This window comes from Hippocampus guttulatus, chromosome 2 (genome assembly GCF_054856545.1).
Source record: "Hippocampus guttulatus isolate MCC_2025c chromosome 2, RoL_Hgut_1.0, whole genome shotgun sequence".
NCBI lineage: Eukaryota > Metazoa > Chordata > Actinopteri > Syngnathiformes > Syngnathidae > Hippocampus > Hippocampus guttulatus.
Window position 1 is genome coordinate 26,816,347 of NC_141262.1, and position 20,067 is coordinate 26,836,413.

At 46.8% G+C, this 20,067-nt stretch overlaps 5 protein-coding genes across 6 annotated transcripts; 4 read left to right on the forward strand and 1 right to left on the reverse strand.

Moving 5' to 3' along the window:
• The first annotated feature begins 17 nt into the window (after nt 1-17).
• Nucleotides 18-3,048, forward strand: ponzr4 (plac8 onzin related protein 4). The gene is made up of 4 exons (XM_086105083.1): nt 18-268; nt 521-640; nt 1,718-1,872; nt 2,571-3,048. The coding sequence occupies exons 2-4, from the start codon at nt 532-534 to the stop codon at nt 2,688-2,690; spliced, it is 384 nt and encodes a 127-aa protein (XP_085961209.1). The 5' UTR covers nt 18-268; nt 521-531; the 3' UTR covers nt 2,691-3,048.
• Nucleotides 3,049-4,205: 1,157 nt separating this feature from the next.
• On the forward strand, nt 4,206-6,833 carry ugt5g1 (UDP glucuronosyltransferase 5 family, polypeptide G1). Its single transcript, XM_086105075.1, has 2 exons — nt 4,206-4,279; nt 5,210-6,833. The coding sequence occupies exon 2, from the start codon at nt 5,230-5,232 to the stop codon at nt 6,814-6,816; it is 1,587 nt and encodes a 528-aa protein (XP_085961201.1). The 5' UTR covers nt 4,206-4,279; nt 5,210-5,229; the 3' UTR covers nt 6,817-6,833.
• A 155-nt stretch (nt 6,834-6,988) lies between these two features.
• LOC147209304 (G protein-coupled receptor 4) lies at nt 6,989-9,653 on the forward strand. Its single transcript, XM_086105080.1, has 2 exons — nt 6,989-8,533; nt 8,606-9,653. The coding sequence occupies exons 1-2, from the start codon at nt 7,953-7,955 to the stop codon at nt 9,021-9,023; spliced, it is 999 nt and encodes a 332-aa protein (XP_085961206.1). The 5' UTR covers nt 6,989-7,952; the 3' UTR covers nt 9,024-9,653.
• Nucleotides 9,654-9,722: 69 nt separating this feature from the next.
• LOC147209305 (uncharacterized) lies at nt 9,723-15,424 on the forward strand. 2 transcript variants are annotated; one of them, XM_086105078.1, is made up of 6 exons: nt 9,723-9,851; nt 9,930-10,253; nt 14,347-14,670; nt 14,757-14,885; nt 14,966-15,012; nt 15,091-15,417. In XM_086105078.1, the coding sequence occupies exons 1-6, from the start codon at nt 9,809-9,811 to the stop codon at nt 15,214-15,216; spliced, it is 993 nt and encodes a 330-aa protein (XP_085961204.1). In that variant the 5' UTR covers nt 9,723-9,808; the 3' UTR covers nt 15,217-15,417. The 2 variants fall into 2 exon arrangements, with proteins under 2 accessions (XP_085961204.1, XP_085961203.1); XM_086105077.1 differs by having other exon boundaries at nt 14,966-15,424.
• Nucleotides 15,425-16,959: 1,535 nt separating this feature from the next.
• Nucleotides 16,960-19,938, reverse strand: LOC147209306 (RNA-binding protein 4.1-like). The gene is made up of 4 exons (XM_086105079.1): nt 19,853-19,938; nt 18,963-19,381; nt 18,230-18,884; nt 16,960-17,954 (listed from the first exon to the last, which is right to left on the reverse strand). The coding sequence occupies exons 2-3, from the start codon at nt 19,369-19,371 to the stop codon at nt 18,256-18,258; spliced, it is 1,038 nt and encodes a 345-aa protein (XP_085961205.1). The 5' UTR covers nt 19,372-19,381; nt 19,853-19,938; the 3' UTR covers nt 16,960-17,954; nt 18,230-18,255.
• Nucleotides 19,939-20,067: the final 129 nt, after the last annotated feature.

The window sequence follows — 20,067 nt, forward strand, 5'->3', positions numbered from 1 at the left end:
AAACAAAAAAAATTTGCAGTCCATTAGGCTTGTGTGCACGTGCACACAGAAGATAGCACTGAACATCCTTGTAACACTTTTCAAAATGTTTTACATCTCGGGGATCTAATCAGGAGAATCAGTCCGTCAAATTTCGGTGTTGCACGCTATTGGACCGGCCCGACCAGTTAGTGCGACGTGGCTGCACGTCTATAAAATAAGAACCGCCCGGGGGCTCGCGCAGCAGTCGCTGTCTCTCCTGACCGGACCACATTCGACTTTCACTCATGTAAGTTGTCCTGCTTTTAACCAAGGATGTGTTTGAATGTTTGCATATGAGTGAAGTCTTCAGTCATGTTTTAGCCTTTAATGTCGAATTGAATGAAATGGTTCAGGTTGACACTCGACCACAAACAAGCTTGGTTGTTAAATCAATAGATGTCCACAATCATGAAACAGTTTCATGATTGTGGAAGTCTGTTTGGCCTTCTTCGGCTCTTACATGCATATGACCCCCACCCCCTCCTACCCATCACCCCAGAGATCGCAGCCATGTCTCACCAGTTGAATCAACCGAAGCCCTTCACCATGACCACCATGACCAGTCTGAACAACCAGTGGACCTCGGACATCTGCGACTGCTTTGAGGACCTGCCCCAATGTGAGCAAGTGTGCTGAAATTCCACATATGCGTATCAATGATGGCGAGACATGATTGAGCGTCAGAGGAACGCTATCAGAGGCTTCATATTGGAGCCGAGCCATTGCGAAGAGGGTTTAGGCACGGTTAGTTCAGCTGCCTTTGATGCGTTGTATGATAAAAGGCACTCGGTGACGTGCACACTTAACAGGGGGCACGATGTAGAGGATGCGAAGGAACTAGGACGTGGAATTCCTCGAGAAATTGCGCGTGCATGCTCAAGTGCTGAATGAAAAAAGAAATTAACGTACCTGTATGTATGTGGAATGAAGTGGATTTCTTTGGAATTGCATAGAATTGAATGATTGGCTTTTATTTTGAAATTTTGAAATAAAATGTAAGTCGGGAGAAGCTCAAGAGCAGAACTGTTAAAATGTTGAAATTACAACAACAAAATCAAAAATTTTACTTTTATTTAGAAATTTTGACAAAAAAATAAATTGCGGTCAATCATAAGATAAACAGTTTAAAGTTGAAACGGTTAGAATCGGTCAAAAAAGGTGGGAATTGCACCAACTAAATGAATAAATCAATTTAAATGTTTAGCTTTTATTTAGAAAATGACATTTTGTGAAAAAACAAACAAACAATAAATGCTCAAAAGCCTAAATGTTTAATGTTGGAACAATTAAAATCGGTCAAAAAAACGAGGAAACGAACCATCCCGAGGAGAAAATTTGAGCATCGCGGCTGAAGGCAGTCGTGATGAAGCGCACCCGTCTGGTTACAACGGTTTTAAACAGAGAACTATGAGAGAGCGCCCACCTCGAACAAAATGCTCTCGCGACTTAACGGTTCAAGATATTGGTTCTTCAAAGGGCTCATTAGAACGGCAGAGGCTCGGGGAAAGCGAGCATGCTGTCATTTTTTTAACTCGGTTGAAAAGTGACGGAATTAGAGCTGGTTTGGGGGAAGAAAAACGAGCACCAGCCGAGACCCTCAAAAGTGTAACTGAGAATGAAACGCACCTATGGCGTGGGCCCACTCAAGATTGCATTGTGGGTTTTCTTGTTTTTGTGAAAACGTTTGGCTCTCCAGGTTGTTTTGCCTTCTGGTGCCTTCCATGCTTCACGTGTAAAGTGTCGCACGACGCCGGCGAGTGCCTTTGTTTGCCGCTGCTGGACGCCTTTGGGGTCATCCCGCCCATGACCACTGCCCTCAGGGTGTCCGTACGCCAGCGCTATGGCATACAGGTACGCACCAAACTACAAAAGAGAGAGGAAAAAAAAAATCGACAGTTGGATAGTTTCGAAGATAAAACCATTGTTTCACCTCACCGATATAGAGATATACAGTAGATTAAAAAAAAAAAGGGCTACAAAATTTCAGATTTTTGTGACAAGTTTCTATTTTGAACTGCACATAATTCCTTCGCCCTTGTGTATAAGGTACGAGTTCCAGCTGAAAAGAAAAATGGCCTCCGTGTCTGTTAGTACCCTGTTCTTCTGGACATTACACATATCGGAATTATGACGGGTTCAAACTTGGTTTTCATTGGCACATTTTCTCACATAAACTGGAGAGATTTTTGTAAAAGTCTGATGAAAGCAAGGTTGAATCTTTTGATCGTCATTCCAAAAGGTGCCGTGCGTTTGGCACCAACACAACACGGCTCATCGCCAAAAATACTTTTTTCTTTTTAAGCTGGAATTAGATCCTAAAAGCAAAAGAAATGGAATTATGAACAGTTCAAAATAGAAGTTGCTGTGAACACAAAACCTGGCGCCAACTGGAACATCTGAAATGTATTTGGGGTAAGCCGCAACTTGTAGTGTGCTAACTCCCGATGAACACGAGTTTAAATGTGATTGTTTAATTTTGAACACGGGCGCGTGCACTTTGAAATGTCCTGCCTCCATTCAAACTGGTATTGTGTGCATTTTGCCCACAGGGCACTGTTTGCCACGACTGCATCTACGCTTGCTGCTGCGGCCCGTGCACCTGGTGCCAAATATCCCGTGAAATCCAAGCCAGAAAAAATCCCATCACGTTCGTCAACATGGTGCCCTGAAAAAAAATATATATAATAGATAGATAGATAAACCCTGACGTCCCTCATCCCTCACGTCATCACTCAAGCTGAGAGCACATTCTTGGACTTTGTGTCTTTTTCAGACAGCAAAGCTGAAATCTGATCTGATCTCATCCGAGTGCATAGCCACTCTCGGAATGTCACCAGTCGGCTGATTGAACTTTAGGATATGTCACATCACGTACTAAAGCTGACCTATGTCTCCTGGCCAAAAAACCCAAAACAAAACACTTCAGTCATGTTATTGTGATGGAACAAAACCGAGTCAATAGAAACAAAAGGATTATTTTTATTAAAAATATTTTTAATAAAGGTAAAATATTCCAGTCCATGGCAATGTTTCTGTTTGTTGTTGTTTTTTTTAAAAATTGGAATGCACTAAGCATTAAGCACGAGTAAAACATTTGCAACAATGGTTTGAATTCAAGTGTGGAGTCTTTTCAAGGCAAACGCGGAACTTTCCGAAGCTGTCTCCGCCGGTTTACGTGAGCGCCGGAGCATCGTGTGAAATCGCTGCAAAACGACGGCATCATAAAACGCCGCTGAAAAAACAAACAAAAGCCGCTGTCGGAGGAGCACGCTGGGAATCCAATGGGCCACGATCGTGAGATGTGCGACAATTGCGGGAAGGAAGCGTTCGAGGGCCAGCGAGCGCCCCCGAGACTTTTATCCGCATTTGGCTTCCGGATGGACCTTGAGAAGGTGTGAATAAATGTGATTATTATTGTTGTTCTGCCTCCATTCAGGCCCTTTCGCTTAATCACTGGAGCATACTTATTCTCGGGCACATTTATTTTCCCTGTGCTTCGCGTGACCTTGTCATTTCCTGCGTCACTGCCGCTCCCGTCGCACTTTCTCCCGGTTTGATTAAAAGCCCTCAAGAAACTTCATGGAATTTTCCAGAAATTCAATTTCTCTTGCTTTAATTTATCACGTCGAATGAGAATGAGCGCACGCTTGCCACCAGTTAAAATGCCGCTGATAAACCCAAAACAAAGTTCTGATGTTCCAGTAGGCTTTTTCGGTTACTTTCAAACCGAACAGGAGTCAAAGACAATTGCTTGTTTATTTAAAGGCAAGCGCATAGCCTCAGATAACTTTATGCAAACATACAATGGGGAAACTCCACAGGCATGCGGGCTAACAGTTAGCATCTACAGTACGCGGCCGTGTTGTTCAATTTTCAGCAATGGATATCTGGACACAAACAGTACCGTAGAACATTACTCACATGCATATGTTTGAAGAATGAACAAATATTACTGCCGTGCATCAGAATGAGCGGCACAAAAAGTGTGTGTGTATGTGTGTGTGTGTGGGGGGGGGGTCGCAAATGTCGTTTTTAATTGTCAGATTCCTGATGAAGGATGTGGAAACCAGCCCGTTTTTCACGTCATCTGCCCGTAATGATTTGCGCTTCAGAAATTACTTCCCGGTTTTCAAGGTTCGCCGCCGCCACATCACATGATCACGACGTCACATTTGGACTCTGACCCAGTAGCTTGCGCTTGGTGCGAAAGGGGATCACGGAGTGAGTCAGCACATTTGTGGATTTTAAAACAACAAAGGTGAGCTGATTGAGCATTTCGCACCACTTATCTGCCTGTTACTATTATTATTATTCTTTGTGGATTCGTTCACTCCATCATTTAAAGCTCGGGATGGTTATAAAGGCTGAGACCTTTGGACGGGCAGGTGCTTAAAATTCCATGTGCCCCATGAAGGTTTGAAATGGTGTGAAGGGAATGATACACATGCACGTGTATAAAGTTGGAATGTGCTCTGCTCGGCCAGCTGATGGCTTACCAGGACTTTGCGGATCCTGAGGTCCTCGATCTGGCACCGGCTTTTTAATTATTCATCGGGTGAGGACCAAAACACATGGCGAGGCTGCATTCAGCCATTTTGGTCGCCGGCTATGGAATGGCCTGCCAGAGGTCATCGGGTCTGCAGATATTGATATTTTTAAGAGGAGGCTGAAGGGATCCTCATATGGTTTCTCTGTGCCTCAACATGTATTTTTTTTTAAATATCAGGGTCATTACAATATGTGTGCATGTTTTATGTATGTGTGTGTGTGTGTGTGTGTGTGTGTGTGTACATAGGCATGCTTGTAGGAATATATATCTGTGTATGTTGAGAGGAGGGGGGGGTTCTCTTTTTATTTTGTTATTTGATGTTTTAACTGCACAAGACTTTGAGTTGCATTTTTATGTATAAAAAGTGCTACAGAAATAAAGTTTGATTGTTTGAATATGAGGGATACTTAGAAGCTCCATAAAATGGCAAATGTGTTGGATTGTGCCCATTTCTAAACGGCATTGTTGCCATTAAAGTTGAGCTTATTAACTCATTAAGTACCAACCAATTCTGGACCAAGTCAGAAAAGACGTTTAAAAACGTCTTTGGGAGTGAATGAGTTAAGTACATATGCATATGAGCTGTGCTTTAATGACTGAGAATAAAAGCCAACATCTCTTCATGTCTTACCCACGCAGCTGCCCGTCTCCCCCAGGACATGTCCAAGGGCATGGCGGCGATCCTTGCCGCGTTGGCCTTCCTGTCGCTGTGGCCGGCTGGGTCCGACAGCAGCAGGATCCTGGTGGTGCCGGTGGATGGTAGCCACTGGATCAACATGGCGGTGATCCTGAAAGAGCTGCACTCCAGAGGACACCAACTCACAGTGCTGCACTCCCCCAACAGTTGGTACATCCCGACAAACGGCTCCTTTTACACTTCAGTCACCGCCACCATGTTGGAGGACGGCAACAACAAGGACTATTACAATCAAGTCCTGTTGGATGTGATCAAAGTCCGCCAGTCCGCCGGCTTCTTGAGGACCTTCTACCAGCAGGGCTTGATCACCGACATGCTAGCGAGGGGTCATAAAATTCTTGCGGAAGCAGCCACCGCGATGATCGATGACCCGGTTTTCATGAAGAAGCTACGGGAGGCCAAGTTTGATCTGATGCTAACAGACCCGGGCCTGACGGTGGGGGTGCTTCTGGGGAATTACCTCAAGTTGCCGATGGTTTTCAACGTGCGGTGGATGAATAACGGCGAGAGCCATTTTGCCATGGCTCCCTCACCGCTCTCCTACGTCCCCGTGTCCGGAAGTGAGCTCCACGATCAGATGGATTTTCAGGGAAGGCTTAAGAACATGTTACATTACATCTACAGTCTCATTGAATTCTACTTTTACATCAACGCAGCGTACGCAGATCTCTTCCAGCGCCACTTTCCTCCCAAAACAGACTTGCTCACCTTGGAGCGAGCAGCGGATATCTGGCTGGTGAGGTCCGATTTTGTCTTCGAGTTGCCCCGCCCGACCATGCCGAACGTGGTCTACATTGGCGGCTTCCAGTGCGCAAAGGCCCTGCCCTTGCCTGCAGATCTGGATGCCTTCGTGCGGAGCTCAGGGGTGCACGGGGTGGTGGTGATGTCGTTGGGAACGCTGGTGTCAGCCCTGCCCCGCGATGTCACCGAGGCCATCGCGGCCGCGTTCGCTCTGATCCCCCAGAAGGTGGTCTGGAGGATCAAGGGAGAAAAGCCTTCGTCCTTGGGCAACAACACCCTGGTGGTGGACTGGCTGCCTCAGAAAGACCTCTTGGGACACCCCAAAACTCGTGCGTTTGTTGCCCACGGAGGGACCAACGGCATGTATGAGGCCATCTACCACGGTGTTCCAGTTCTGGGTCTGCCGCTGCTGTTTGACCAGTTTGACAACCTACTGCGGCTGAAGGTACGAGGGGCGGCCCGGGTGTTGGAGGCCAATTCGCTCACCAAGGAAGGCTTCCTCGAGGCTCTCAGGGATGTTCTGGACAATCCAACCTATCGCGATAACATGCGGCGACTCTCTCGTCTCCACCACGACCGCCCCATGGCTCCCTTGGAGACTGCCATCTTTTGGATCGAGTACGTCACCAGGCACAGGGGAGCGTCCCATCTGCGTCCGGTCGCTTACAACCTCCCTTGGTACTCCTACTTCTGCTTGGACGTGGTCCTTTTCATCACCGCTGTTGTGGTGGCCTTTGTGTGGGCTTCCACAGCCATTTGTAAGGCCATCTGCTGTCGGAGGTTCGGGACAAAGATGAAACGGGAATAAAACATTCGTTGACCGACTGACGAACTTGAGCGTGTATTTTCAACAGGGCACTTTTGTTTGTTTCTATCTGTTGTCAAGAAGCACTCATCTGATTTCATTTGGAATGACTCGTGATTCCTGCAGCCTGGGAATCAAACCGCAGAGCAATGTTGGAGTACAAAAGGCGAGCGGGTCGAGCTCGCCCGCCTGTGTGAGGTGGGAGTGTCTCGGGTCAGTTTTTTGTTAGTCATGTTGGATTGTTTTTTTTTTTGTTTGTTTTAATCAATAAATCGGTCTAGGGGCATTTTCAAGGGAGCAAAATGAGGGATTGGATATGAATAAGCTTTCCCTTTTTAAAAAATACTTCCTGAAGCCAATTGTCTCCACACAGCCATTCTTCCTAAAGACAATGCCAATTGTGTTTCCCCTCTCGAGCCGTGCCGCAGCAAGTGGCATAACCCTGACCGCGCCAAACCCCTGCGAAGTCATTTGTGAGATATCGTGATTTGTGCAATATTATGAATACTGTACCTGAATGGCTCCTGTGGTGTGTTTTGGAGTGGTGTGTCCATATCAAAGTCATGTCTTTTAGAGTTTCGACTAATTACAGACACTGTCTGATGAAGCCATTTTTTTTAACAATCAATAAAAAATGTTAAAAAACTAAAAATAATAGAATTTGAATCGATAATGTATCACACAAGATTGTGTTAACTCCTACATTGAACAGCAGATTGGCAGCTCGCAGCGTGGCCGCCGTGTCTGTATGTTTTTGTTCAAGCCCAAAAGGCGTTCTCCCGTCTCAGGATGTTGCCCTTAAAACCCAAGAAGTTGACTTCCTGTGGAGGAAACGATCAAAGAATGGACAAAAGTCGCTCCAGATGCCCAGTTGCCAGCACTTGTTCAGCGCGGGTCACTCGACAACAAGGTCTAGGCTGAAGTCGCAGCGTACACTTTTGAAAGGCACTTGATGGTGATGTTCTTGCGCCCTGTGCGGCAGGGTTTATTTGTCCCCTGATGGATTATGGATGCTTGGAAAATTGGTTAACGGGCAACCCAAAACCTGAGCTTGACCTTTCCCATGGGAACACGCCATCACGGAGCGCTTGCTCTTGAATGGCTCGCAGCGCATCACGTCGAGGCGTCCGGCGTTCGACATGTCCAACGACAGCTGCGGCCTCCCCTTGGACACGGACGCACTGGGCCTGACTTGCATCTACGGCCTGGTCTTCACTGTGGGCCTGCCCTGCAATCTGCTGTCCCTCTGGGGGTTGTACCATCTGGGCCGCTCCGGTAGCGGTGGCTGCCAGCTGGTCTACATCCTCAACCTGCTCCTGTCCGACCTCCTGCAGCTGCTTACCCTGCCCCTGTGGATCCTGTACCTGCAGGACGCCCACCGCTGGCGCTACGGTCAGCTCGCCTGCGAGCTGGTGGGCTACGTGTTCTACGTCAACGTCGACGCCAGTGTCATGTTCTTGTGTCTGATCGCGCTGGACCGCTGCCTGGCCATCGTGTTTCCACTGAGCAGCCGCAGGGTGAGGACGGTCCGGGTGGCCGCCGTGTCGGGCCTGGCGGTGTGGACGCTTACGTTTCTCTTCTGCCTGTTCGGACTCTTGCCATCCGTTTTTGACTCGGAGCGACTACTGTGTCTAGAGCGCTACCCTGTCAGCCCCCGATATGCCCACTTCAAGATCACCACTGTGGCTCTGGGCTTCCTGTTGCCGTGCGCTATACTGGGGTAAGCTAAACCGCAAACGGCTACGTCCCAGCGTCATGTGTCATTCATTTTTTTTCCATACTGCGCTTGCAGCTACACCTCAGCCCACATCTGGGTCACACTGCGACACTCCCCCTCCCTGTCAGCCCACGAGCGTCACAAGATCGTGGGCATCCTGGTGGTCATCACGGTCAACTTCATCGCCGTGTTTGGACCGTACCACCTGGTGGGCGGCTACAGATTTGTGTCTTTACTGCAGGCCGACGAGCCCTGCACGCTGGAGCGCTCCATCTTCTTGCTCTACCGCCTATGCTACGGGCTGACCAGCCTCAACACAATGCTCGATCCCCTCTTCTACATTTTCCTGTGCCCTGATGCACGGCTGGAGCTGCAAAGGTCGCTGCCCTGCTCCGGGCGAGGCCAAAACGTTGGCAAAGTGACAGCCGGGAGCAGCAGAGCTCATCCAGATGCACACGAGCAAAGTGGACAAAATCATGTTTCCGCTGCCTAAAGGCTTTGAGTCCGGAGAAGAAAGATTCCAAAAACACCTCTGAAAATTCTGACTGACATCTTGCATTCTATTCAAAAGAAAAAACAAAAACGGAACTTTATTCTACAGTGAGGGGAAAGTAGTAGTACTGCATGAAGAAAGTACTTTGTGCTGTACTACTACCCCCCCCCCTCCCGAAGAGATTTGATGATGTCACATTTATTTCAGGGTTTTTAATGGGCCAAAACTAAAGTCGGGATGAGGGATTGGTTGATTTAATATGTTGGTTTTTATTGATGCCCCACCGACCCCAAAATGTAGGTATACACTTTTTTTTAAATGATACGACAAGTTATTTCAAATTATTTTGAAAGCCTAATAGCTAAGATCAGCAGATCCTCAGGTGTCATGTCAACGAAATACAATTTGTGGAAAAGTAACAACCATCACCAACGCATAACCATCGACTTTGTTGCAAATGAACTGTTAATCCTTTCATGAGTATTGTCTGAAAAACTCAATTCAAGGCATTTTGGAGGAATAAATGGCAAGATTATAGCAACCGAGTGTCATCGGTGCAGTGAACAAGTAGAATACTGTACATCCCGCAAAAAAAATCAAATGAGAGAAAATAAAGCATCCTGGAGTGAATTTTAAGCATTGTTGCACAAGTACATGACACAACTCTACTCCGCCTTTGTGACGAGAAGACTTTTTTTTTTTTCCACTGGAGGAGGCGTGTTTTTGATTGCAAGCCCCTTCTTGATGCCACCGCCATTAAGGTAGAAGTCTCAACGGAGAACGGGATGCTGAAGCTCTGCGTGTTCTGGGTTGCTCTCTTTAGAGCCCGTAAGTTATGTCATTGACAACCATTTCTGCAGAAAATGAAGCAAAGACACGGAACTGTCCTTCTTGTGTGCATTTCAGATGGCAGTGTGCTTTTTGCCAGCCTGGGCGACCAAGTCACCCTGCCCTGCTACTTTGCCCCTGACGCCAAATATCTGTGCTGGTACAAGCAGGTCGCAGGCGACAAACCCCAAATCGTGTTCTGCTTCTACGTCTATACACTCGACTCCCACAGTCACCAGATGACGACGGAATTCAGCAAGCGGATGACAATTCACGCCGGACAAAAGTCCTTCCATCTGAACATTTCCAACGTGCAGCTCTCGGACACGGCCATGTACTACTGCGGGCAGAGCCATCTCAACGTCATGAGCTTTGACAACGGAATCTTTTTGCTTGTGAAAGGTATGCCACCTCTTTGAGCCTTTAACCCAGTGAAATATTCTGAAACAAGACGGTTGTACAGACATTTTTGGAGGTGTGGGGGCATATGCTCAAGCTGTGTTATTTTTGTTATTTTGACTTCAAAATGGTGCCGCGTGAGTGGCGCCTTTCCAGCAGCTCCTATATTTTGTTGTTCTACTTCTTTATGATTTATGATTTTTATGATCGCCGATCGTTGTTATTGATTCAACAACACGTCGGAGATTCGGCCGCGTTTTGGCAAGACGGTGGTGAAAAGACGCTACCTCCGTTCTTGGCTAACCTGCCGGCTAATCTCTTCCGCGTTCGCTCGCCCCCTTCACAGAAGCGCCGCCGCCGTCGCCGCGGCAAACGTAGCGGTCAGCTCGTGAAGCTAAAACGGGATCTGAGACACACTTCGATCACTCCGGCGTGGTGTGCCCTCGACCCCGTCGCCTCGTGCTTGCTAACAGTCGTTGGCTCTCCCATCGCGCCACGGCATTTCTACCCTCCACGCCTTTCTCGGGGAGGAATCCAGCGAAAGCTTTTGAGGGAATTCCCCCGGGCTCGGCGATCGGAAGAGGCAATCCCTCCCGTTGCTACTCCCACAAGGATCGCGTTGTTAAACGCCTGGTCGCTGACGAACAAGACCCATATTCTGAGGGACTATTTCCTTTCCAATGACTTGGATTTCCTGTGTCTGACGGAGACTTGGGCAGGTACTGGTGAGTACAACGCTTTGCTTGAATTGTTGCCACCTGACTGTGGTTTCCTCGAGGACATCAGGCCGTGGTGGAGGAACGGTGAGCATCTTTAAGAACAATTTCAAATGTAAACGGTGCACATTCACCACATCGGCCACCAGCTTTGAAGCAACCTTCGTTGAAGTCGGTCGTGTTTTCCCGGTGCTCTGTGCTGTCATTTACCGTCCTCCTAAATACAACAAAGACTTTTTAAGCGACTTTTCAACCTTTCTTGCGGAAATCAGGCTGAGATATGATCATATCCTCCTAATGGGGGATTTTAATATCCATGTGTGCTGTCCGGAAAAAACGCTAGCAAAGGACTTCTTAAGACTTATCGACTCTTTTAATTTCGTGCAGTATGTGAGCAGCCCGACACATGAACAAGGTCATATTTTAGACCTTGTCCTTGCTTATGGTCTACCGGTGTCAAATCTGGAAGTCCTTGAAAATGGGATTTCTGATCACATGGCAGTTTTATTTGACGTAGTCTTATCGCATGCTGCTGTGAAATCTGCCGCTCCTAGTTTTAAACGCCGAATTTTTAACCCTCGCACTGCTAGTTGTTTCTCTGATGCCTTTAATAACCTTTGCGTACCCTCGTCGAACACAGAGGAACTCACCTCTTGGTTCAACTCATCATGCCGTGCCATCCTGGATTTGGTGGCTCCTTCAAAAACTGTGCTCCCAAAACCTAAACCCTTGCCATGGTTTAACGACATTACCCGTGCAGCTAGGCAGGGGTGTCGCAAAGCCGAACGCAAGTGGAAAAATGACAAATTGCATGTCTCTTATCAAATTTGGAAAGACTGCTGGCGTAACTACCAGCTCACAATAAAAGAGGCCAAAAGAGAATATCTGTCGGACCTTATTCAAGCTAACCGTCACAACCCACGCGCACTATTTAAAACGATAGATTCTGTACTCAAACCCCCTCTGCCTACTTGCTCGGATTCTTCACCCGAGATGTGCAACAGATTCCTTCAGTTTTTCATTGATAAGGTCTCTACAGCTAGGACTCCGGTCTCAAATACTGCATATGACCCCTCTGTCCATGTTCCATGTTCAGCTGTGCAAAATTCTTTTGAAACTGTGTCCTTGGCGCTTTTGGAGGATGTAGTTCGCCAGACAAAGCCATCTGGCTCCCCTTGCGACTCTCTTCCCCCGCACTTCTTTCAGGAGGTTCTCCCGAGTGTTGGCGCATCAGTCTTGGATATCATCAACAGCAGCCTCTCTTCTGGTGTAGTTCCCCAACAGTTTAAACATGCTGTGGTCCAACCCTTGATCAAGAAACCTGGTCTTGATCCAGATGTGCTGTCAAGCTTCAGGCCCATTTCCAAACTGCCTTTCATTTCCAAAATTCTGGAAAAAGTGGTGCACATGCAGTTGAAATTTTTCTTGGATGAACATAACATCTTGGAGGTCTTCCAGTCAGGTTTCAAGACGATGCATAGCACGGAGTCAGCCCTGTTACGCGTTTCTAATGACATCCTCCTGGCAAATGACTCTGGAGACCACGTGCGTCTAGTTTTATTGGACTTAACTGCAGCATTTGATACCGTGGATCACAGTATTCTGCTGACTCGTTTGCAGCACTTGGTGGGCATTGGCGGCAGTGCTCTTGAGTGGTTTAGGTCCTATTTAGCTGACAGAACCTTCTGTGTCAGCCTTGGCTGCTCTGAGTCACGCACTGCTCCCCTGTCATGTGGTGTTCCACAGGGCTCAATTCTGGGGCCTCTGCTGTTCTCGCTGTATCTGCTCCCATTGGGTTCCATCTTAAGGAAACATGGTATTCCCTTCCACTGCTATGCAGATGACTGCCAGATCTATGTCCCACTGAGCAAGAAAGACGCCTTCTCATTAAGGCCACTCCTATCCTGTCTGGAAGAAATCAAAACCTGGATGGCACAAAATTTCTTGAGATTCAATGAAAAGAAGACAGAGGTGATATTGTTTGGTCCCAGTGGCCCTTGTACATTCCATCCTGTAGACTTGGGCCCCCTGTCTCCTTATCTTAAGTCAACAGTCTCAAACTTGGGCCTTAAACTGGACAGTGATTTCAAACTCGATCGGCAAATTGGTGCCGTTGTTAAATCCAGCTTCTTTCACCTTAGACAGCTGGCCAAAATAAAACCTTTGCTCTCACATGAACACTTTGAGACAGTAATTCATGCCTTTGTCACATCCCGGCTCGATTACTGCAATGCCCTTTACTTTGGAGTCAGCCAGTCCTCCATTAAGCGCCTTCAGCTGGTCCAGAATGCCGCTGCTCGCCTCTTGACTGGTACTCGTAAGAGGGAGCACATAACTCCTACTCTGGCATCCCTTCACTGGCTCCCCATTCATTTTAGAGTTCTTTTCAAGATCCTCTTATTTGTTTTCAAATCTCTGAATAATCTCGCGCCACCTTACCTCTCTGAGCTCATCCGCCCCTACACACCTGCCCGGCGCCTCAGGTCTGTGGACCAGACCTTATTAGAAGTACCAAGAACTAAACTGAGGCTCAGAGGGGATGGAGCCTTTTCTGTTGCTGGTCCCTCTCTCTGGAATGACCTCCCACTGAACATTCGGCAAGCCTCCTCGCTGCCCATCTTCAAAACCCTCCTCAAAACTCACTTGTATTCTTTGGCATTCGACTCAGCATGACTTAGATTTGTTCTTGGTTTTACTGTTTGGTGCTTTCTACCGCCTTTATTACCGATTTGTCTTACTGTTTATTGTGCATGTTAAATTGCTCCATGTACAGCACTTTGTATGCAGCGATGGCTGTTTGAAAGTGCTCTATAAATACTGTTGTTGTTGTTGTTCTTCCTTTCATAACTTTGCTGCTGTGCATTGGGAATTTCTCCATTGCGAGACTAATAAAGGTTTTCTTTCTTATAAAAGAAAAAAAAAGCGTGAGAAAGGCACCCGTCGCCAAGGACACTTTTCTCATCTAGGACAAAAAGGGTGGTGCTTGAACAATAGTACCGGTCTGTCTGCGCTCAGAACTGTTTGGAATAATGAAAAAAATAATCACCCAGAAAGATCAAACATTTATGTGTTATGTGTGCTCATTTTGTAATGCAACTAAATTGTGTTCAGGACACGTACAAGTTCAGTGCTTTTTTTTTTTCGTTTCCCAGTATTTTTGTTTTGAGAGAATTTCTCTTAAAACTTTTTTTTGTAGCAAGGAGAGGAAAATTCAAGTCACTGCATTCTGATGTTTTTTTTAAAAAAAAAATTTAAAACCCCACGCCTGAGGAAGAACAACCTATCAAAATGAAACTGAGTGATCAATGAATCATTTGCCAAGCGCTCATAAGAACTAAAATATGGTTCCTCACTCTGACATTATTTTCGTTCTGTTTTAGAATCTACTCGCCTGTCCGTCCTCCAGCATCCAACGTCCATCACAGAGTCCCCGGGGGGGTCTGCCACACTGAACTGCACCATGCACCCTGGAAGCAGCGACGGGGTGCACACCGTCTACTGGTTTCGAAAGGCCTCGGGCGACTCCCACTTGTTGTACGTCCACTCGGAGATCAGCAGCGGGTGCGCAACGGCGTCGGAGAAGGGTTGCGTTTACATGCTGTCCAAGCGGGACATCACCATGTCTGACGCCGGGACGTACTACTGCGCCGTGGCCTCCTGTGGCGAGATCGTGTTCGGAAAGGGGACGTGTTTGGAGATCGGAGGTGGGATGCTACGGTAGAAAAAGTGTTTCTGGAATGAGAAAAAAAATAATTAAGCCACTACTCTCATGTTGTGTGTATTCTCACAGGTGATAAGACATTGACGGAAAGAGTGTTGACGTACTGTGTGCAAGCATCTCTGCTTGTGTCCGTCGTTGTCAATGTCTTTCTGATGTATCTCCTTATCAAAAAGAGCAGGAGAGACAACCTAGTCCCAGGTGATACACAGGACTTGATGTTTTGTTTTTTTTAATACTTGGACAAGGAGAAGGAAATTGTCATTTGATTCTCTTAACAGGGAAAATACCACAGCCAAACGATCCAGAAGACAATAGGGACGACGAGGTTGGTCCGCTAAATCCTTTGGATGAAGACGCGCACCTTCCCGCGCACTTTTCACATTCCAAATTGTATTTGCCACAGAGTGAGGACGCCGCATCTTTGCCATACGTGGCTCTGGACTTCAAAAAGAGGCAGTCCAACAGCAGGAGACACAGGGGCCCAGAGGACAGCGTTTACTCCGGATTGCGACTCAAACAGGTGGATTGATCAACATCTGCAACGTCAATCCCGCTTGATGCCCAGCAGTTTTTTAACATGTGAGACCTATAATTAAAAAAAAGAAATAGGACAAATGTTTGAATTTTTTTTGGCCGTTATTCACACAAACATGAAAGCAACAAAAATGCTACAAAATAAAGTAACTTGAGGACATCTGGGTGTCTGTGGAAAATTCAGAAAGGTGTTTTATGGTGAAGCTTTTCGTTTTCAAATTAAGAGTGGTTAATGTTTCATACTGAACCCATGTGGTTCTCAGTCTTGGCCAACCCCAACAGGATGTTGGTGTGGTTTTGTTTGTGATGCTTGCTCCATTTTGCAACATTGTTTGCAGGGGTCATCAAAATAACACACATGGCCCAATTTGGGGGTATGAGACTTCTGCAGCGTGCAGGAAGCACATTCATTTCAAAGCTTGCTCAATTTAAGCGATGGAAAGTTATAAACACTGAAGCCAAACATGGCAGTCGAGTGGTCAGCTCACAGCGGCGCCTGACACACATTAAAACCATTTCATGTAACAAGTGGTATTTTGGGATGCATCAACACAATGCTGCCCTACATAGCCTCACATAATGCACATGCCAGAAACAGTCACTGTGTACACATCACAAAAAGTTATAAAGATAATGGGGGTTTTTTTTTTTTTTAAAAGGATGAGCTTAAAATGTACTTGACCGTTCCATGCGCTGTAAACAAACGTTGCACTGTCCTGAGTTGTTGAATACATCTACATTTAAATGCCATGAAATCAAAGCTGAAGTTCGGGGACTTTTGTCTCATATTTGTCTTTTGATCTGAAACCCAAACGTCCTCAGTATACAAGAGATAGAAACGAGTTGACCTTGAGTTCCAATACTTTCGGAGGGACCGTAAATTCACCTGTTTCGGTTTAGGACATTTTTCTAATTTAGCCCGATTAGCTCAATTTTTGAGTCCGTTTTGAGTCTCCATATTGTGGCCCTCCCTATATTTCATTTAAGCTAAAAAGACCAAGTGACACTATTTTGGGCATTCATGGCCATCATGGCAACGTTGACAACCGTTTCCGCGGCAAGCCTCGAAAGTGACTACGTCACTTCAGTCCATTCGGCAAATGAGAGGGTGTATTCTGCTGCCTTGTGGACATATGGCATCATTGCATCAGTCCAACAAACACGTCTGGGTTCACAAAAGTAGGTATTCGGGGATTTCCAGCGTTGACCATCATGTCACGTGAACAAATACATGAAAATAATTGCTCACAAGAAAGCAACGTCGAAAAGGAAGCTGTTTATGGCACTATATTCAAATATATTAGAACAAACTACACTATGTAAATGGGGGTGCCCAAGTCCAATCAATCCTCAAGAGCCCTGATCCAGAATGTTTTCGATGTCTCCCTCCCTCCTTCAACATCAACACACTTGATTCAAACACGCAGCTTATCAACAAGCTTTGCAGAATCTTGACAACGATCCTGATGATTTGGAATCAAGTGTGTTGGAGGAGAGACATACAAAATAAGATAGATCGGGGCTCTCGAGGATTGGACTTGGCATCCCTGATTGACATTGTGTAGTTTGCTCAAATAGATTGAAATACTTAACTAATTCACTCCCAAAGACGTTTTTAAACGTCTTTTCAGACTGGGTCCAGAATTGGCTGGTATTGAATGAGTTAAAATACTAAACGGCACTGTCCATGCAGTGAGTTTACTTCTTTGTCAGACAATGACAAAAGACAAGTACAGTATTTTTGTTATAAAAAAAAAAAAAAACTTTATTCATGCAGGTCAGATTACAAAGCGTGTTTCCTACTCATGAAACATTGGCTAAATGAAAATTGTTGACTAAACCAATCTAGTTGTTTAAAAGTGAGAACAAGCAATCAATCTCATTTACAATTGTCTCCAACACAAAGGGAAAAAAAGGTGTCATGTATCTTCAAACACTGAGGTCCCCCAAATTTTTGGGACCTCCACTACAAACAGTATGAAAAAAATACAAATACTTGAAATGGTTTCAACTCACAGCAGATGTGCTCCCCCCTGGACTTACCTGATTTTGGAGCTTTTTGGCTTGTCCATGCCCTCCCCCACACCAAGAGGTCGTTGACTGGGCTGCGGTGCGGGTCGAGCTACAAAACGGAGGCGAGGCCTTTGCTCAGTTTTGTTGTTGTTTTTCGGAACAACACTGCTCAATTCGACATTTTTACGAGGACATCGTCGAGATTATCACTTTTTTTAAGGGGCACTGTTGGGTGTTTTTTCCGCTGGGTTTATTTTACAAGACGGCACAAATCATTTGCAGACAGCGTATGTTGGTACAGGAGCGCTCCGAGCAACGGTTTAAACACGTTCAGTTACACACGTTTCAGTGCTCACGTCAACAGGTTTGTTTTTGTTGAGAGCAAAGTGCTTCTCCGCATTTAATACCAAGGCGCGTCGACATTTAAACTCACAGGTTTGACTAGGACCTGCCATCTAAAAAGTTCCAAATTAGAAGCCTATTTTTTTTTTTAAAACGCTTTTGGCTGCAAAGACTACAGCTTCTACATCACAATGAAACAAGCAAGGAGGGATTTATGTAAAAACTGGACCAAAAACAAGAAAACAAAAGACGAAGACGTCGGCATATCAGTTCCTTTACATTGCAGGGGAACATTAACGCGCTCCGCCGAAGACAGGAAGTGGATAGCGTCACAAACATCCGATGGTGGCGAGAGGCGACGAAGACGAAACGACGATCCTGGAAAAGAGCAAATAAGAGTGAAGGGTGTTGGCACACAGCCCGAGACGCCATGTGCTTTTGGTGTGACTCCGTACGTTCGAACCGGAATCGCGTGGCCTCGCCGTGGCTTTAAACCGGACGGATGGAGAAGAGTAGCTCAGTCCAAGAGTTTAGTTTAGTTTAGTTTAGTTTAGTTTACACCCTCCACATGCGGCTCTCTTTGCAAGCTCTACGTTGTGCGGGGACCGAGTACAGGTTTACATTTCGGCTTTTACATTCCCGACTATTCTCACCTTAACTTCAAATGCTGGGGCCTCGCTTAATAAGCGTAGCGTGCAGGCGGCGGCGGTGGCGGAGGCGGCAGTCGCGGTGCATAGGGGTCCCTGGGCCGAGGAATTCCGAACGGTGGGACCCGGGAAATGGGAGCGATACGTGAGCGCTCGTAGGCATAGCCGTTACCGGCAGGAGGAACGGGCGCGTTTGGCGCTCTGCGGTGGGGGCTGCGATCTCGGCCGTAATACGCCGACGGAGGAGGTGGGGGAGGCGGCGGCGGGCGACCCTCGTACGGGTCGAGCGGGTTCATGAGACGGTCTCGCGTAACGCCGGGAGGGGGAGGAGGCGGCGGAGGCGGTGGCGGCGGACCGCCCGGACCCATGCCGTAAGGACGGGCTCTGTACTTTTCGTAGTAATCGACCACACCGTAACCACCCCGATCGCCCTCATAAGGACGCTCGGGGTACATAGCTCGCCTGGGAGGAGGGGGTGGCAAAGGCGGGGCGGGGTAACCGGGGCCCATAGGGCGACCTCTCATGAAGCCTGGTGGGGGGGGCTCGGGCCTGTTTCCTGGGAAAGGTGGAGGCCAAAAGCCACCACCGTCTGGGGGAGGAGGGTACTCCTCCTGCTCTTCACGGGGGCGACTTTTCGAAATCTGCACGTGGATCCGTTTACCTGGATGCAACAGGGGGAAAAAAGCTTAAACTTAGATAATGATCAGTGTGACACAGGCACGCCATGTGGAGCTCTTACCGTTAAATTCTGTATTGTCAATTCCCTGGATGGCATCCATGGCCTCATCAGAATTTGGCATGTGCACAAAAGCAAAATTTTTAATAATGGCACACTCCGTGACTTTGCCGTACTCTTCGAACAATGCACGGAGGTCTTCATCCATTCCCCTTTCCACGTTGGCCACATGCAACTTAACCGCGCCGTAGTTCTTCCCGTGGCTGGCCTCCACGTTAATTGGCGAGCCGTGGAGCTTGTGGAGGTGCAGGGCCTTGATGGCTTTCGTAGCGGCCTTGCGATCATCCATGTGGACGAACGCGAAGTTTTTGACGATCGAACATTCCGTGACTGTGCCGTGCTCCGTGAAGAGTGCCTGGATTTCCTCCTCGGTTGCCTCTTGGGGCAGATTCCCGACAAATATCTTCACCATGTTAAACGATCTGTTTCAAAGTGTAAAACAAATGGAAAAAAGTATCGTGCTATGTGTGGGGCTTATGTATGCGTGGACAGCATGAACACTTTGAGAGGCGGTGGATCATCTTTGATGAATGGAGGCGGTAAATGGCCCCTTTGTCTCCGCAAAATGGCTACCATTCATTCAACCCTTTTTACATCAATATCCAGACTTTGTGTAATGCGAATTTTCTGTCATTCTCATTGTGTTTTTTCATCAACAGTGCAGCTTGTCATTCAAAGATAGGCTTTTTAATAGTTGCATTTTTCAGAAATATTAAGCCACTCTCACGCTAACCGAATGCGTTAGCTTCGGCTAGCGTGCTAAAAGCATAACGTCTTTGAAAGAAGCAAAGCATGTTCAAACGACCAGAACACAAACGAAAAGCTGTAAAAAACTTTTGTGGAAAAACTACATAAAAGCATTTCAAATATGAGATTTCAGAGTTGTCGCCTACCTTTTGTTACCAGCAGCAACCGGCGGCCCTCACTAATAAATAACCCCACTTCCGCTTCTTGCTGAATCTGAGTCTTTACACACTGCCCTCTATTGTTCGGAGGAAGGAAATGGGTTCATCAATGTAACGGTGTAGCAACTACAGTAACATAATTAATTACGTAATCAATATTTCAGTCTTCAGCAACCGGGTGTGGTTTACCTTGGTCCTATTAT

What these genes read in the sequence shown, in the direction of transcription:
- ponzr4 (XM_086105083.1), top strand. Translation starts at nt 532, where the DNA reads ATGTCTCACCAGTTGAATCAACCGAAGCCCTTCACCATGACCACCATG. An exon ending in CTTTGAGGACCTGCCCCAAT is followed by an intron (nt 641 to 1,717) that starts GTGAGCAAGTGT and finishes TTGGCTCTCCAG; the next exon opens with GTTGTTTTGCCTTCTGGTGC. An exon ending in GCCAGCGCTATGGCATACAG is followed by an intron (nt 1,873 to 2,570) that starts GTACGCACCAAA and finishes TTTTGCCCACAG; the next exon opens with GGCACTGTTTGCCACGACTG.
- ugt5g1 (XM_086105075.1), top strand. Translation starts at nt 5,230, where the DNA reads ATGTCCAAGGGCATGGCGGCGATCCTTGCCGCGTTGGCCTTCCTGTCG.
- LOC147209304 (XM_086105080.1), top strand. Translation starts at nt 7,953, where the DNA reads ATGTCCAACGACAGCTGCGGCCTCCCCTTGGACACGGACGCACTGGGC. An exon ending in TTGCCGTGCGCTATACTGGG is followed by an intron (nt 8,534 to 8,605) that starts GTAAGCTAAACC and finishes CTGCGCTTGCAG; the next exon opens with CTACACCTCAGCCCACATCT.
- LOC147209305 (XM_086105077.1), top strand. Translation starts at nt 9,809, where the DNA reads ATGCTGAAGCTCTGCGTGTTCTGGGTTGCTCTCTTTAGAGCCC. An exon ending in AATCTTTTTGCTTGTGAAAG is followed by an intron (nt 10,254 to 14,346) that starts GTATGCCACCTC and finishes GTTCTGTTTTAG; the next exon opens with AATCTACTCGCCTGTCCGTC. An exon ending in GAGAGACAACCTAGTCCCAG is followed by an intron (nt 14,886 to 14,965) that starts GTGATACACAGG and finishes TTCTCTTAACAG; the next exon opens with GGAAAATACCACAGCCAAAC.
- LOC147209306 (XM_086105079.1), bottom strand. Translation starts at nt 19,371, where the DNA reads ATGGTGAAGATATTTGTCGGGAATCTGCCCCAAGAGGCAACCGAGGAG. An exon ending in TGACAATACAGAATTTAACG is followed by an intron (nt 18,885 to 18,962) that starts GTAAGAGCTCCA and finishes TGTTGCATCCAG; the next exon opens with GTAAACGGATCCACGTGCAG.